Source organism: Cydia amplana, chromosome 11, assembly GCF_948474715.1.
Source record: "Cydia amplana chromosome 11, ilCydAmpl1.1, whole genome shotgun sequence".
Classification (NCBI taxonomy): domain Eukaryota; kingdom Metazoa; phylum Arthropoda; class Insecta; order Lepidoptera; family Tortricidae; genus Cydia; species Cydia amplana.
The window spans coordinates 6,833,326-6,848,525 of NC_086079.1; the positions used below are offsets into that span (position 1 = coordinate 6,833,326).

The window sequence follows — 15,200 nt, forward strand, 5'->3', positions numbered from 1 at the left end:
ATATAGTGATGTATTTGAAAATCGACTTTCCGATATATTTCATACATTTTATAATTAGATAGGTATAGGTACGTGACCGTGACTCGGATTCGTTTACAGCGTGTTTCACAGGACGTTTCCGTGTATTTATTTATCCAGGTGTGCGAGGGGCGACTGAAAAGTCGGCGGCCTTAGAAAAACAAGAGAGTATTAAAGTAAATGTTCATTATTAATCGTTAAGAGGCAACTGGAGTGGTCATTTCTCCATACAAACGTACTCGACTGTTTCCTCCGTGGATTTTGAAGCTAGAGCAATGATTTTTTCAACACAGATTAATATTGTCAATATCTGTGTCGGACCGTTTTGCTTTTTTTGATATTTTTGTTTTTTAAGGCGCTAGAGCCCTTCAAAAATGGCCAAAATGGCCTGAGTTCAAAACTGATATCAATTAGCCAAAAAATCAAAACGGTCCGACACAGATAATTTCATAATCATTTAGATTTCCAAATTTGATTACGATTGGTTAAGTTTTGGAGGAGGAAACAGTCGAGTACGAAACCTCGATTTTTGAGATTTTTACGCAGGATTTTTCGCCTTGTCCTTATCGCACTAGTTTTAGGAGCCGCTTCCGTTAGCAAGACGGGTACATTAACCTAAAATATTTAAATCTCAGCTCCTGTTTCGTCTTAATAATCGTTAGTAATGGTGGCAATATTTAAACTGCCAAAGAGGCGGGGAAAACGTAGCAGTTTTTTTTTTCTAGCTTAGGCCGCGAATATTTCAGACTCCCCTCGTACCTAGCTGTGAGCTATTCTCATTGCAGACACGCGTATCTGGCCGCGAGCGGCCGCGGTGGGCGAGCGGCTGTGGTCGGACCCTTCGTCCGGAGCGGGCGCCGCCGAGCCGCGCCTGCAGCGCCTGCGCGCGCGCCTCGCCGCCCGAGGCCTGCGCCCCGACGCGCTGTCGCCCGCCTGGTGCAGCCAGCACGACGGCAGATGCTTATAATGGGAATGGGCACGGAATGGGCTACGTACAGTGCCGACGCTGGCCCCCTACCTTTGATATGCGGCCGAAAAACCGACACCGCAGCGTCCCGTCGCCATCCCGCCGCACCATACGCCATCTGACACCACTGCCTTCTCTACACGCTGGCCCATCTTAGTGGGCCGTGTAGAGGAGCCATGTTAGACTATTTTGCCTTGTAATGTAGGCATTAGAAAAATGTATGACATGATGGTGCTTTTTTACACCACATGATTACTTTAATAAGTACTCTTTCCTCTCCTCTATGGCTCCTCTACACGATGGGCCAGCGCCGGCCACTCCAAGGGACGCATTTATGCGTTAGAGGGAGCAAGTGATATTGCTCTCATTCCACCGCATGGCTGCGTCCCTTGGTGTGGCCGGCGCTGGCCCAGCGAGATGGCCATGCGATGGTTATGGCTCCTCTACATGATAGCCCAGCGCTGGACCAGCGAGATGGCCATGCGATGGTTATGGCTCCTCTACACGATGGCCCAGCGGTGGACCAGCGAGATGGCCATGCGATGGTTATGGCTCCTCTACACGATGGTTAGCGGTGGACCAGCGAGATGGCCATGCGATGGTTATGGCTCCTCTATATATAATAGGGTGTTTCACTTTTGTATGGAGAAAAAAAAAGTTGTGATATTTTTCCTGACTTTGCTCACCAATCGAGTCTCCCCACTCTAAAAACTATCTATTTCAATTTTCATAATAATCGATTAACGTTTCAAGGTTGCACAAATTGAAAATGTGGAGGGAGAACCCCATATACATTGCGTGAAAATTAACTATTTTTTTAAATAACAAAATATAATGTACTGATACTAAAATCTAATGAAAAAACTGAATTTTGCGTCTAAAACACGATAAAACCACTTTTCCTTTGGAAACAGGTGGAAAAACTGAAAAATCTTAATTAGAACATTTATCGAGTGCGCACGCGCCTCGCTGCCCAAGGCCTGCGCCCCGACGCGCTGTCGCCCGCCTGGTGCAGCTAGGGTTGCCAGATGATCGGGATTCGGCGGGATTCTCCCGATTTTTAGCATGTGTTCCCGATTCCCGACAAAGTGAAAATTGTCCCGAAAAACAGCATCACGTTATAAAACAATAATAACAAGTTCCGAACTGTCGTCGACCGAGCGAGCGACCCGCATCAAGCCCGTCAGCGCGCGCGCGCCGGGCGCGCGTGGCAAGATTGGGCAGAGCAGCTGACGTAGTGCCAATAATGTAAAATGTCGTTGTTTTTAATACAATTACTTTAATTTGAATGATTTTTTTTCCCGACTTAAGTCCCAAAATCCCGAAAAATTTATATTTTTTCCCGATAATAGCGCCTTTCGATCTGGCAACCCTAGGTGCAGCCAGCACGACGGACGATGCTTATAGTACTCTTTCCTGGCTCCTCTACACGATGGGCCAGCGCCGGCCACTCCAAGGGACGCATTTATGACGACCGGTCTGGCCTAGTGGGTAGTGACCCTGCCTGTGAAGCCGCGGTCCTGGGTTCGAATCCCAGTAAGGGCAAATATTTGTGTGATGAGCACAGATATTTGTTCCTGAGTCATGGTTGTTTTCTATGTATTTAAGTATTTGTATATTATATCTATCGTTGTCTGAGTACCCACAACACAAGCCTTCTTGAGCTTACCGTGGGGCTTAGTCAATTTGCGTAAAAAAAATGTCCATTAATATTAATATTATATTATTATTATTTATGCGTTAGAGGGAGCAAGTGATATTGCTATCTCATTCCACCGCATGGCTGCGTCCCTTGGAGTGGCCGGCGCTGACCCAGCGAGATGGCCATGCAATGGTTACGGCTCCTCTACACGATGGCCCAGCGCTGGACCAGTGAGATGGCCATGCGATGGTTACGGCTCCTCTACACGATGGCCCAGCGCGATGGCCATGCGATGGTTATGGCTCTATATATACGATGGCCCAGCGAGATGGCCATGCGATGGTTATGGCTCCTCTACACGATGGCCCAGCGGTGGACCAGCGAGATGGCCATGCGATGGTTGTGGCTCCTCTACACGATGGCCCAGAGGAGGACTAAATCGATGGCCATGCGATGGTTGTGCCACGCACTATTGGAATGGGCCACGTACGTGCCAACGCTGGCCCACTACCATCGATGTACGGCCGAAAAACCGACACCGCAGACGTCCCGTCGCCATCCCGCCGCGCCATAAGCCATCATCTGACACCACTACCCTCTCTACACGCTGGCCCATCTTGGTGGGCCTGTATGATGGGCCATCGTGTAGAGGAGCCATGTTAGACTATTTTGCCTGCCTACATTAGAAAAATGTATGCCATGATGGTGCTTTTTTACACCAATCTGTCTATAGACTGTCGAAAAAAGTTACCCTTCCGGTTGAAAGTCTGCGTGAACTTTAAATTTAAGATTGATTACTTTAATAAGTACACGCGAGCTCTTAGTAAGATCACTTCGAATTTTAACTTGACTAAATGTTAGGGCACGTTCAATTTGTATTTCCAATCAAGGTGCTAGGACAAAATACCTAATAATAAACACAGACATAGTTTCTACATTATCATCAATTGCGAAATTCCTCACAAAGATATAGATATCAGAAAATGCAACGAAGCTGAAATAGCAATAGTATTTTCTAGCTCTCTATTTCACAATTTCGAAACTTGGGAGAAAAATATTCCATTGAGGACCTTTGTAATTTCCTAAAACAGAATTAACAATTTAGCATCCTGTCCCCCAATCAGTTTTATTTACTAACACTCACTTTCGGCATCCTGTCCTTTCGGATACAGTGAAATAATTTAATTTCCGACCGAGAATTCGTATTTCCTTGATATTTTATGAGAATATAATGTTAGAGATTAAAACCTTCTGTGATTTGAAGGAGTGAGCTATATGATGAAACTAGATAATGTCATATAATATTATGTATCTACTGAGACTAAGATGTCAAATGTCTATCAATGTGTTCAGTTTGACTATTCCTCATAGACAATAAATTTGTCTAATAACTTTGGTGCTTAATAATTTACTTATTTCATAATGAATAAATGTTGTATCTATGGCCTACCTAAGATATAACTTAGGGTAACTGTTATCATAATAATTATTTATGAGAGACGTCGATATCAGACTGATTCTATTTAATAAGACAAAAGATTTCATAAGCAAATTTATGTATGAAAAGTTATAGTAAGTACCTAATTGTGATATTTTGTCTGATAAATATAAAATAAAGTTTTACGCCAAAATTTTAGTTTTATTGCATCTATGGATAAACAAAAGAAAAAGAAACAAATATACTAACATATCTTAATAATTAAGTATAGTACAACATTGTAGTTTATTTAACATGTAAAACAAAAATGTTAAATATGATTAAGTGTAAGAATGTCTAGCTAATTATAAAGAAACGAGATAATATCATCGTAGAGGCATCCTAATTCCTAAGCTGCCCATTTTGATATCATTCATAAATACGATATCAAATATCTTTTGCTACAGTTTGCTATTTATAACTCACAATTGTCCATACTTACCTACTTGTTTAACATTAGATACAAGTTCTTTATTATTGACTAGATACATGGTTTTTTTTTATAATTAGTACACAGTTTGGTCGACATTGTGACCAGCGACTGCTTTTTTTTGTGAGAAGATTCACCATCACCACCACTAGATTTATGGTGTGATCTTAGATCTAATACAAATATTAATTATTTGGCAGTTCTACTTTGCAGTTTTATTACAAGCAGCAATCAAATTGACGTTAATATTTACAAACAGTATTATAGTAAATAATTTTAAAGTATCTATTATTTTATTGCATTCTCAAGTAAAGTTTGTACCTGTTTTAAACACTTCACTGGATACTTAACCAAGTTCTATTTAATTTTATCTATTTCAACATGAATTACAATTTTAAAGTAAAACCTAATCATAATTTACAAATTACTCCTACTAATATTCCTATCATTACTAGCGTTTTTCACTCCGAGACTAAGATCATTTGGGACTAGGTCATGCAACACTGTATCGCTTCTGAAAATGCTAGTCGCAATTCTGTTTGCGAGTCTCTCAGATTCCCTTAGATCGTCATCTTTGGAAGAATGAGAGGTAAGATCGATTTCTGTATCGCTGTCGCTTTCGCTCTCTTTGGCTTCGGTTCTCTGTCTATACGCTAGGTTTTGAGGCTCATCCATATCAACTGTAGCGCACGGGCAATTCTTCGACATTCTAAGATCCGTTGGTACGTTCTCGTTCTCCATTTGTGGGGGCTGTTGCATGAGGAGAGGTGGGAATGGAAAGGTTGGTTGTTGAAGCATTCTCTCGTCATTCGCATATGGCATTGGGGGTGGAATGTCATGGATTGGGGGCATGGCCATGGGTTCTGTCATGTTTGTGTTGTGGTGATATTGCTCCGGGCGTGGAGACTTCATTTCAGAGTTTTCCATGGATACTAGAGGCTCTGGTGAGTCTTTGCCGGAGGGTGAGTCGGGGCCTTCCGGTGATGAGTCTGGAGGTTTGGTGTGACCTGGGAAAATATTTTTGTTATAATTTAGCAGCAGTTTATAGGTTGTGTTAAAACGTTATACTGATATTTTTTAGGATACAAGTAAGGTACCTCCGCCTAAGATGGCCCGGTTCTTAAGCTGCCTACTTTCATAATTTTTAAAAAGTGTAAATGGGTTCAAATTCTGCGCCCATGTTCGTTAGCTGGTATACCATATCAAAACTGCAAAAAAAAACGGTGGACTTTCTTAGGCGCAAATAAACAAAAAGCTAAAATAGATTTTATACAAAAGAGACTAGTAACCAGTGCTAGAATAACGAACACAGGTGGAATAACGACTGTTCTATCACTCGACTCTCAATTTCTATAGCTCGTTTAAAAAAACAGCATTTCATCGTATTCCACAGCATATGTGGAGTGGCAAATCCCTCGCGGAGTCGGAGTCGGACCATGCTGTTTTCCTGTCAAATGCTACGACAAGTGCCTATGGCACTTCTAAATGCATTGTTACTGCCAAGTCAGTGCAAATTTATCTTGGTCCTACAGTCAGCAGCAATAACTACTAAGCGGGCGAGGTGCCAAGGGTGGTACAATGATCTTGACGCGACTTTATTGTTAAGAGAATAAGAGCGCGTCAAGGTAATTTTAAACACCTCTCCCGTTTAGCAACTTCTGCTGCTGACTGTACTGTGTATAGTGCGAACCGGGCATAAGCTGAGTACCCAGGCCGAGGCAGCGCATGCGCCACGCGTCCTGCAGCAGCTGCAGCCGCGCCTGCTTGCGCCACTTCGCGCGACGGTTCTGGAACCACACCTGAAACAAAGTAGGTATATGTCTAAGGCCTGTGCACACCGGCTGCGTGTGCGTGACGTGCACGTGCGCGTGCAGTGTTGTAGTATACAGATCCTTATGAGAGACGGCACACCGCAAGCGTAACGTGTGCGTGTGCGGCTCCAACATTTTACGCACGCGCATGTACACGTCACGCACACGCAAGTCGGTGTGTGCACAGGCATTTAAGAATGACTCACGTTAGACCTGGCTGTGTCCGGGTCGGAGCTTCCGGCGCTTACTTTTCTATGACAGATACCGGTATTCACGTGATGCTTTCCATTGAAAACGAAGCTCTGGAAGCTCCGGGTCAGTCTAACGTGAGTCATCCTTTGAGCGCCATTTTACACGGCGCGAGAATTCACATGTAATTAATAATCGATACATTGTTTACAGAGTAAGTACAATGTATTCAGCCGATCGACCAAATACCGCAATGTGATGAAAATCGCATGCAATTATATTATTTTATTTATTAATCTTGCAAGCTAAATTAGACCCACTTCCCATTATTCGATTGAGCTGAAACTTCACATAAGTTGGATGACAATGCAATATTATGGTAAAGATAAAAGATAAATATAAAAGATAGTTTATTCAAGTAGGCATAATTACAATGCGCTTATGAACGTCAAATAAAGCTAGGTAGACCGGCTCCAACCCTACACCTCTGCCCCGAGAAGATTTAAATCCCCCCTCAATTGGAGGAGGGTATCCCAATATGGGACCGGCAACAAACTCGGCGGGACACATCTTTTCAAAAAAAAAAATACATCTTATAATTAACATGCATTACGAGAAAATAAGGAAAAAGAATACAATTTAAATTACTATAGAATTCATGCAATTATACACATAAGGTGTATTAGAAATTAGATTTAAAAATATATATAGGTGGTCAAGCAGATCTTGTCAGTAGAAAAAGGCGGCAAATTTGAAAAATGTAGGCGCGAAGGGATATCGTCCCATAGAAAATTTGAATTTCGCGCCTTTCTTTACTGACAAGATTTGCTTGACCAGCTATACATATGTACATGGAATCATACAAATACGTAGCTCTTTCAGAAAACATATCAAATTCTTACAAAAGGAAAAGAAAATAAAGTTATTAAAATAAATGGGAAAACATATATAAATCTGATTGATTCTTATGAATTAAATACCAACAAAATATTTGATGTAACATCGAGCGTGGCCATAGGAACTCTGTGATAAAACAACGCAACTTAATTGTGTTTGGGTTTGTTAGAATTGTCTCGATGAGCATTAGTTACAGCGATAAGCTTGTATCAAAACTCAAATGTTTGTCAAAAAATATAGGTACTTAGGTAATAATTATTTTGCATGACGCGGTCATCATACCGGCACCACAATTGGACGCGGTAAGGTGTGCAAGCGAAATGCAAAATGTGTCTTTATTATAGCGTTATTTGGTTGATATGTGTAGTAGGGTGGAGCGAAATCCAAAATTCTTGAATATAGCAATGGAACCCCTCTAAAAGGATGTCTAATTTTTTATTATTTAAGGGAAAAATAATAAAAAAATATTGGTATATACTTTTAGCCCTCTACTATTCGATTATATATAGCAATATATGTATATTTTTAATTAATTTAATTTATGCTTATTTTTTTATAACAAGTTTAATTCATTAAATAACATCTTTTTGTTACAGATAAGTATACTCGATTCCTATACTTATTTTTGTTTATAACGTATATTTTTATGACACGGTAAAACCACGTAAATCGAGGTTTTATGGAAAAGGCCCTTTAACCAGGATACTGTGCACAAATTGGAGTTTACAACTAATTACAGAACCGTGAAAACTATTTTGAACGTGATAAGATAATAAAAATACTACTTACTAGTAAAAGTAAATATATGCCTAACATACGTGTGAACATGACCCAAAAAGGGCGTAAGCGACGCCGAAGGGCAAAATTTGACGCTCATTTAAACATATAAATAACCCATTTTTTGCAGTAAAATTATACTTTTCGTAATCAATAACACCGTTACTTTGCCACAAAAATGTCTAAAAAAGAATAACTCATATTTTTTTTTACACTGTAGCATTTTCCTTGTTTTGCATGAAATTGCTATTTAATATGAAAGTTTGAAATTTTATTATTTCATAAATATTGAAAAAGACACAAACATTTTGGTAATAACTTATTATACGCTTATTAAGTATTATATAATTTCAATAAAATGTACACATATTAGTGAAATAGTATATTTAAATAATTGATGAAAATTTACTTTTATTAATTTCCTTAGCGGCTGGGTAGAGGGCTAAAAGTAGTGTTTATTTTGAAACTTGATATAATCACTATCTACATGACAAACTGCAACTTTTTGTACCGGTTCCACATTGATAATCAAATTTTTATTTTTTCCCATACAACGACGCTCCAACCTAATGTGTAGGCACAATGGCGCCGCGTCAAACATATCCATAGGCATGCCGGCCATGCCGGGGCTAATTTGGCTTACATATTTCCTTTACAACTCTGCTCAAACGTCCAAAAATAGGCAAGCCGGTGGGAATCGACTTTTATGGACACGCCGCCACTGGCAGGTATCGTAGGTATGGTGGTTCGCCCGAGTGCGCACTTGATTCCGAGCTTGATTCACTTGAAAAACAATCGGTCTGCTTTTTCCATCGCCCTATTCACCATTTTAGCTAAAAGATTTCTCCTGCACGTCCATCATTCTACTTTTATCTGTATTTCATTTTGCGATCCTGATTCTGTCACTTATAAAGTGTTGACTAGTTGCCGACTAATCGCCGGTCATGAGCACCGTCGGAATGATGATTAGTGTAGATTTCCCTAGCCCTTGCCGCCCCACCTGGCATAACATTCGTAAGTGACATTCAAAAGATTGGCATATACAACGATACCCAATGACATGGGTAAGACCGGAAAATCATTGCAGAGGGCTTATTATCGTGAAAAATGAAAGTCAAAATCACGTTATCTGAGCGATCTGGGTCAATTTCTTAACACGATTTTTTTTCTGTCCGTGATGAAAATCGCGGGTTAGCATCAGATAATACTTACCAATTTTTTTTTACATAAATAAGTCACACTTTCACACCGAGTTCCATATGAATTCACTGATTAGTTGGTTTTTAAAGTACACTTCAAAATACCTAAAGGTTCAAATTACTACTCCCGTGCCCTGTCCGGAATCTACTTTTGAGCATAATGAAAAATCCTACGAAAAATTCTACATTAGTATCACTAATTTAGTGTCAAATACTTAAACTAGATGATATTTACTATCACTGAGCACATACACTATTAACTTCATTGTGGTAAATAACTCGTGATCGATGTTTAAATTTTGTCCGAGCGCGCGAGTACAATTTCGTCGGCAAAACTCAAAGGGCTCTGACAGCCGACGTTTGTATTTGAACCGCCTCGTGTCCCGCCTCACCTGTACTGGCAGTATTCGGCTGTCTCTCAAAGCAAGCGGATGTAAGTCAAGCCGCGACGTGTTCGATCAAATCGCATAAGTATTTCGGAATCCGGGTGGGCGACAATTTTTTTCTAATTTCGATGCCCCTTATAAATGTTATTTTCCACATAGCTTTTCAATAACAATTGTCATATTTAGGAGCCCTTTATGTATCTTTATGTAAGCGATAACATAACAGTTTGGTCAAACACGATTTAAATTTTTGGCGAATTTTTTTATTACGAATTCTAATTTCCGTGCCCTAATTCCCATAGCAAATTTACCTAAAACAGCTGATTAAGTGGCACGGGAATTAGAAAGTATTACATATATTGTCAACAAATCTTTTATTGGGGGCACTGTAAGTTAATTGGCAATGTTTACGTCATATTATTATTACATATATATATATATTGGCATTGAATATGTATTATATGTAATAATAATATGACGTATATCTTTCTATTTTACATTTAAGGAAATCTTAAAGAATGCACAAAAATCTGTGAACGGTTTTTTAGTATAAGAACTATCAGTATAAGTATTATTGTACATACAGGGTGGACCCGAATAACCCGGGTAATTTTAATAGGTACGTAAGGTAAGGTGGGGAAAGACGACACCGGGGTAAGACTATCACTTGTATGGAATCCGTGTACTGTTAGTCTTGCCCCACCTTACCTTATTCATTGATCATATTATACATAACATTAAAATATTATATAAACATAAAACTATTTCTGGAATTATTACATATACCTGTACCTAAGGTTACATGAAACAAAATGAATCAAATTTGCAATGTTTTTTTTTGTAAATTTGACAGCTGACAGCGTATGCCGTATAAAGTTTAAATATCTGGGAGACCGAGCTTTGCTTGGATAACATATACCTACCTAACAACTCAAAAATGCGCGTTTTTCCAGAGATAACACCTAGCTAGATCGATTTTTCATCCCAGAAAACCCTCATATATGATCAAATTTCATCGAAATCGTTAGAGCCAATTCCGAGATCCCCGAAATATATACAAGAATTGCTCGTTTAATAGATTAGTTGTTATAAATTAGCTTTTCTAATACAAGAAAAATTAAATATATCCTATTCTTACTATATTATAAATGCGAAAGTATCTCTGTCTGTCTGTCTGTTATCTCGTCACGCTTAAACCGCTACCGCTGAACCAATATCATGTTGATGATATTTGGCATGGAGATAGTTTGAGGCCCGGGGAAGGACAAAGGATCTGGGGGCACGGCAGTGCCGCCGCCAAGTCGAGCAAAACAAGGTGGCACGGCCGTACCATCAAATCTCAATCCCTTAGTTTTGTCACTGACACAATCACTCACGATAGTCACGATCATCATTATTCTAAGGTACTTCTAGCATACCCACAAGTTCCAAATTTGAAACGTAATTAGGTTTTAGCTTTTTAAGCCAATAAAAATCTAATAATACTGCAATATTAGTCACGTTCTAAAGATCTAATAACTGCATAAAAAAGTTTGTAATCCTATAGAAATATATGCGATAACAAATTTACCTTTTAGTTCTTACAATTAGTAGGGAAAGTAAAGGTACACTACGATGTACGATGTGAGTATGAATAAAGATGTGTATAGTTATGATATGTGTATACATAGTATCAGTATGGTATGGGTATGATTACCTGAAAAGAAGGACAGCCTACAAAAAGAGATGGGATCCTATCAAAAACAATGCATGTAAAAAGCCAAGTCGGTTATTTTAGTCAGTGCCAGGGGGTATTAAAACCGTAATACTATTAGATACCTTATTAGGGTTCCGTAACCAAATTGCAAAAAACGGAACCCTTATGGATTCGTCATGTCTGTCTGTCTATGATAGTCTTACCCCGGTGATAGTCTTACCCCACCTTACCTCATATGTGGTCAAACAATTTTTTGTGTTATGAATTTATGAAGGCATCATATTCGATTTCTTCAGATTAACTTACACAATAACTTCTCTCTGTGCCCCTATTTATTTCTTAGTATCATTTCCTATACGGCCATATACCAGATCATACACCCTGTACTTATCTACATGCAGATACATAATGACACTTTTTAATGAATAGTTTTGTATGTAAGGCGGACATGTTTACGCAACTACTCAAAGTATTGTTTTGAAATATGTATATTTTACTAAGAAAGAGAGATTAGTTGCCATTAAAATCAAGGAAACGATTAGTCAAATACGTAGTTTTTAGTGTATCATACTTTCGTAGATTTGTTGTCCGAAACTAAAATTAAAGAAGGTAAATATGTTCGATGCCGCTTCAGTAATGGTTGAAGTATATTATTGTAGATTAAAATATACATAAATAAGAGTTTTAACTACCAAAATAAGTTAAGAAAACAATTCCTGTGCCATGTTCTAATTTCCGTGCTAGTAAAATCTAATTCCCATGGACACACTAATTCCCGTGCCCTGACCAAAATTTTAAATTGAAATAACTTTTATAGTTTTATGAATATTTTTACCCCATAAGAAAATTAATGTTTATTATATTTTTTACCAAATTATCAGCATAATTTTTTTTGTGTAATGTTGGTATTTCAAAATTCCATGGGAATTAGACAAAAATGCTCGTTTGGTGAAATTGACCCATCTGAGTTATCTGAGGTAAAGAAAATTTCAATTTTAGTTTTTCGCGGTAGAGTCTCGTTCTTATGTACCTATCTCAATTCGGGTTTTCGTTGACTACTGAACCCTAAAAAACAAAAAAAAGCAGATTATTTTATTTATTAATCAAACTACTTAACAGTTCTGTTTTGCAGTTGTATAATACGATATGTTATCAACTCATCAAATGTGGAGCGTCGTCGAGCGCCAATCGAAGGGTCCAAAGGGTTCTTTTGATCTTTTTGCTGTTCGACCCTTCAGTTAGTCGTGATCGTGCCTTGAATACGATTCTATTTGTAGGCTAGACGGTAGATAACCGACGACTGCTTTAACGTAGATAATTTATTTATTTTTTCTACTCCCGTACTTTTATTTGTCAAATAAAAGTACGGGAGTAGAAAAAATACTATTCTAAAACATTTTGTAGATATCTCCTTACCTATAATTTTTACCTTTGTTTGCTACTGTTGATTATTTTCGATCAGACTAGGGAACAATGGAATGCAATTTACGTCATATACTTTTATGAAAACAATACCGGCCAAGAGCATGTCGGGCCCTGGTCAGTGTAGGTACCCGTCCGTCACAGCAGTAGAGCAGGGAAACACATTTTTTCCTTTCGTAGCGATTATTTCTGAAAATGTCTACTTTATAAAAATTACTTTTTCAAGACCCGTATCCGTTTTAAAAGACCAATCCAATGAAACCCTACACCATAGGATTATCGTGAAAAAAACATCCCCACTCTACGTGATCAATAAAATAAAACAATAAAAGAACGAAACGAACGAGTAACGAAACGTGACGAGAAAAGATATGCACTGCCTTTTGCCCTTTGTCTCGTCTTGGCTTCGAAATACCTACTTAGATTTTGATGGTTAATTTCAAAACAAGTAGCAAATTTTTGCGAAAATGTAATCTTATTTGGCCCTAACCAAGAGTATGGCCGATAAATCATAGGTAAAGTAGGTACTATGCTTGAAGAAACCTAGGTTGTTTGACCACAAAACAAGTTACAATGGCGTTGGCGATGCGAGCAGGGTACGTGTCGCCTAGCCGCCGGTTTTGAGCAAACGCTCGCATGCTACTCGCCCGCGCTGACCGAAAATGAAGTAAACATGCCCTTTTGCGCCAAAATAACCTTCAGATTAAGAAGTCAGACATCAAATCTGTCTAAAGGAGGCGTATCCATTCACCACGCACACAAGGCGCTAGCTAATTTTTACTACCGTTGCGCGAACTAGTGTTAGTAAATGTAGAGAGGAACGAGCGGCGACACCGGTTCCGATACTAACTGCGCGCGATAGCCATTCTAACCTCTTTAGTATGTTCTGTGGTCTGTGCGGAAAGAGAAGAGTCGTGGAATGCATGGGGCCCAATATACATATTCTCTCTCTCTTTCCGAAGAGACTCTAACATTGAAAATTAAAGCCCGAATTGTTTGCGACGGGTACAGGTATAGGCATAGGTGTGAATTGGTCATATTTAGGTAGGATCGTAGACCGTCGGTCGTACGTAGTATTCGTAGCGTACCAAAATTATAAAACGAGTATCGGATACACCTACCTGCACCCTAGCCTCCGACAGGCTGATCCTCAGCGCCACCTCTTCTCTAAGGAACACGTCAGGATAATGCGTCTTCTGGAACAATGACTCCAACTCGCTCAGCTGCTGAGGTGTGAACGTCGTTCTGTTACGACGCTGCCGACGCCTCCCAAACATATATTCCGTCAACAAATCCCCAGGCAACGGAGACAGGTACGGACCCGCCATTTTTAAAACAAAAACGAAACGTTTTCGAACGCTACTTTTAAATTAAACCGTTTGATTCATGGTTTAGGGGCTGTTCATAAACGGTGATAACTTTTTAAACTTTCGCGCCTCGAAACTTCTTACGTAACTGTCTTGGCGAACTGCTCTGTTGGTCAACTGATCCCGACTGTTAGAATTCGTAAAAATCTCCTCGTGAAAACCCCTAAAGCTCCACCCCTTAGCGCTAAAACGGAGGGTTCTGATTGGACGAGAGCTTCAAGGGTTGGGTGGGTGAGCCAATAGGAACGTCGTTTCGCGGGGGTAGTATTTGATAGGTGTAGATTAAGTTATGGAGTTGTCTGTAAATACATTTTATATAAATGCGGTTAATTTTGCGCTGAGCGTTAATGAGATATTGAAAGCTCGCGGAGGCTTCATTACGGCGCTTGGCAATTAATTCTCTGGTTTAGGTTATATTAAAATGTGAAATACTTTGTAAATTTTTAATAAATTAGAATTATTTAATTAAATAAAGACTATATTTTATTATATATTTTTTAACTTTTCATATTAGAGGCACGTCACTGAAACATGTTATGAGTAAGTAATAAATACAATAAAATAACAATTAATCTTTTTCACCTAAGGCTCGAAAAATATATGATTATTATTTGAAATAACATACACATTTAAATAATAGTTTTGCCTAAGAACTGCTTTTATACCTATTAGAGTCGAGAAATTCAGCAGCAACTTTTTTCATGAAAATTTTAAATTACCTACTTACCTATTATTCCCCTATATAACATTTCCAACAACATTGCACATGTGTAACAAGTGCACAATAAAAGTACACCCTCACATGTATCACAAAAATACCACAAAAAGTGGTCACAGTACTCAATCAACCGAGTTTCCCATTGTCCGCGCTTAACCAAGTTCCGCTAACATTCTAATGAATAACATCTCCCTGCAGCGTGTA

General features: G+C 39.0%; 2 protein-coding genes across 3 annotated transcripts in view; one reads left to right on the forward strand and one right to left on the reverse strand.

Annotated features, from left to right (window-relative positions):
- The window catches only part of LOC134651935 (chitooligosaccharidolytic beta-N-acetylglucosaminidase-like), a 38,433-nt gene extending 36,033 nt beyond the window's left edge, over window positions 1-2,400 (forward strand). For both annotated transcript variants that reach the window (XM_063507056.1, XM_063507057.1), the window contains exons 10-11: window positions 804-954; window positions 2,362-2,400. In XM_063507056.1, the coding sequence (XP_063363126.1) occupies window positions 804-954; window positions 2,362-2,392 (182 nt within the window). In that variant the 3' untranslated portion in view covers window positions 2,393-2,400. The remainder of the gene's footprint in view (window positions 1-803; window positions 955-2,361) is intronic.
- A 2,548-nt stretch (window positions 2,401-4,948) lies between these two features.
- On the reverse strand, window positions 4,949-14,275 carry LOC134652036 (retinal homeobox protein Rx3-like). The gene is made up of 3 exons (XM_063507189.1): window positions 14,033-14,275; window positions 6,225-6,333; window positions 4,949-5,541 (listed from the first exon to the last, which is right to left on the reverse strand). Exons 1-3 carry the CDS (start codon window positions 14,237-14,239, stop codon window positions 4,952-4,954), a joined length of 906 nt encoding a protein of 301 aa, XP_063363259.1. The 5' UTR covers window positions 14,240-14,275; the 3' UTR covers window positions 4,949-4,951.
- Between the last annotated feature and the right edge of the window lie 925 nt (window positions 14,276-15,200).

Excerpts from the sequence above, each read along its gene's own strand:
- LOC134652036 (XM_063507189.1), bottom strand. The coding sequence starts at position 14,239 with ATGGCGGGTCCGTACCTGTCTCCGTTGCCTGGGGATTTGTTGACGGAA. Across the intron at positions 6,334-14,032 it reads TGTCGGAGGCTAGGGTGCAG|GTGTGGTTCCAGAACCGTCG; the intron begins GTAGGTGTATCC and ends ACTTTGTTTCAG. Across the intron at positions 5,542-6,224 it reads GGGTACTCAGCTTATGCCCG|GTCACACCAAACCTCCAGAC; the intron begins GTTCGCACTATA and ends ATATTTTCCCAG.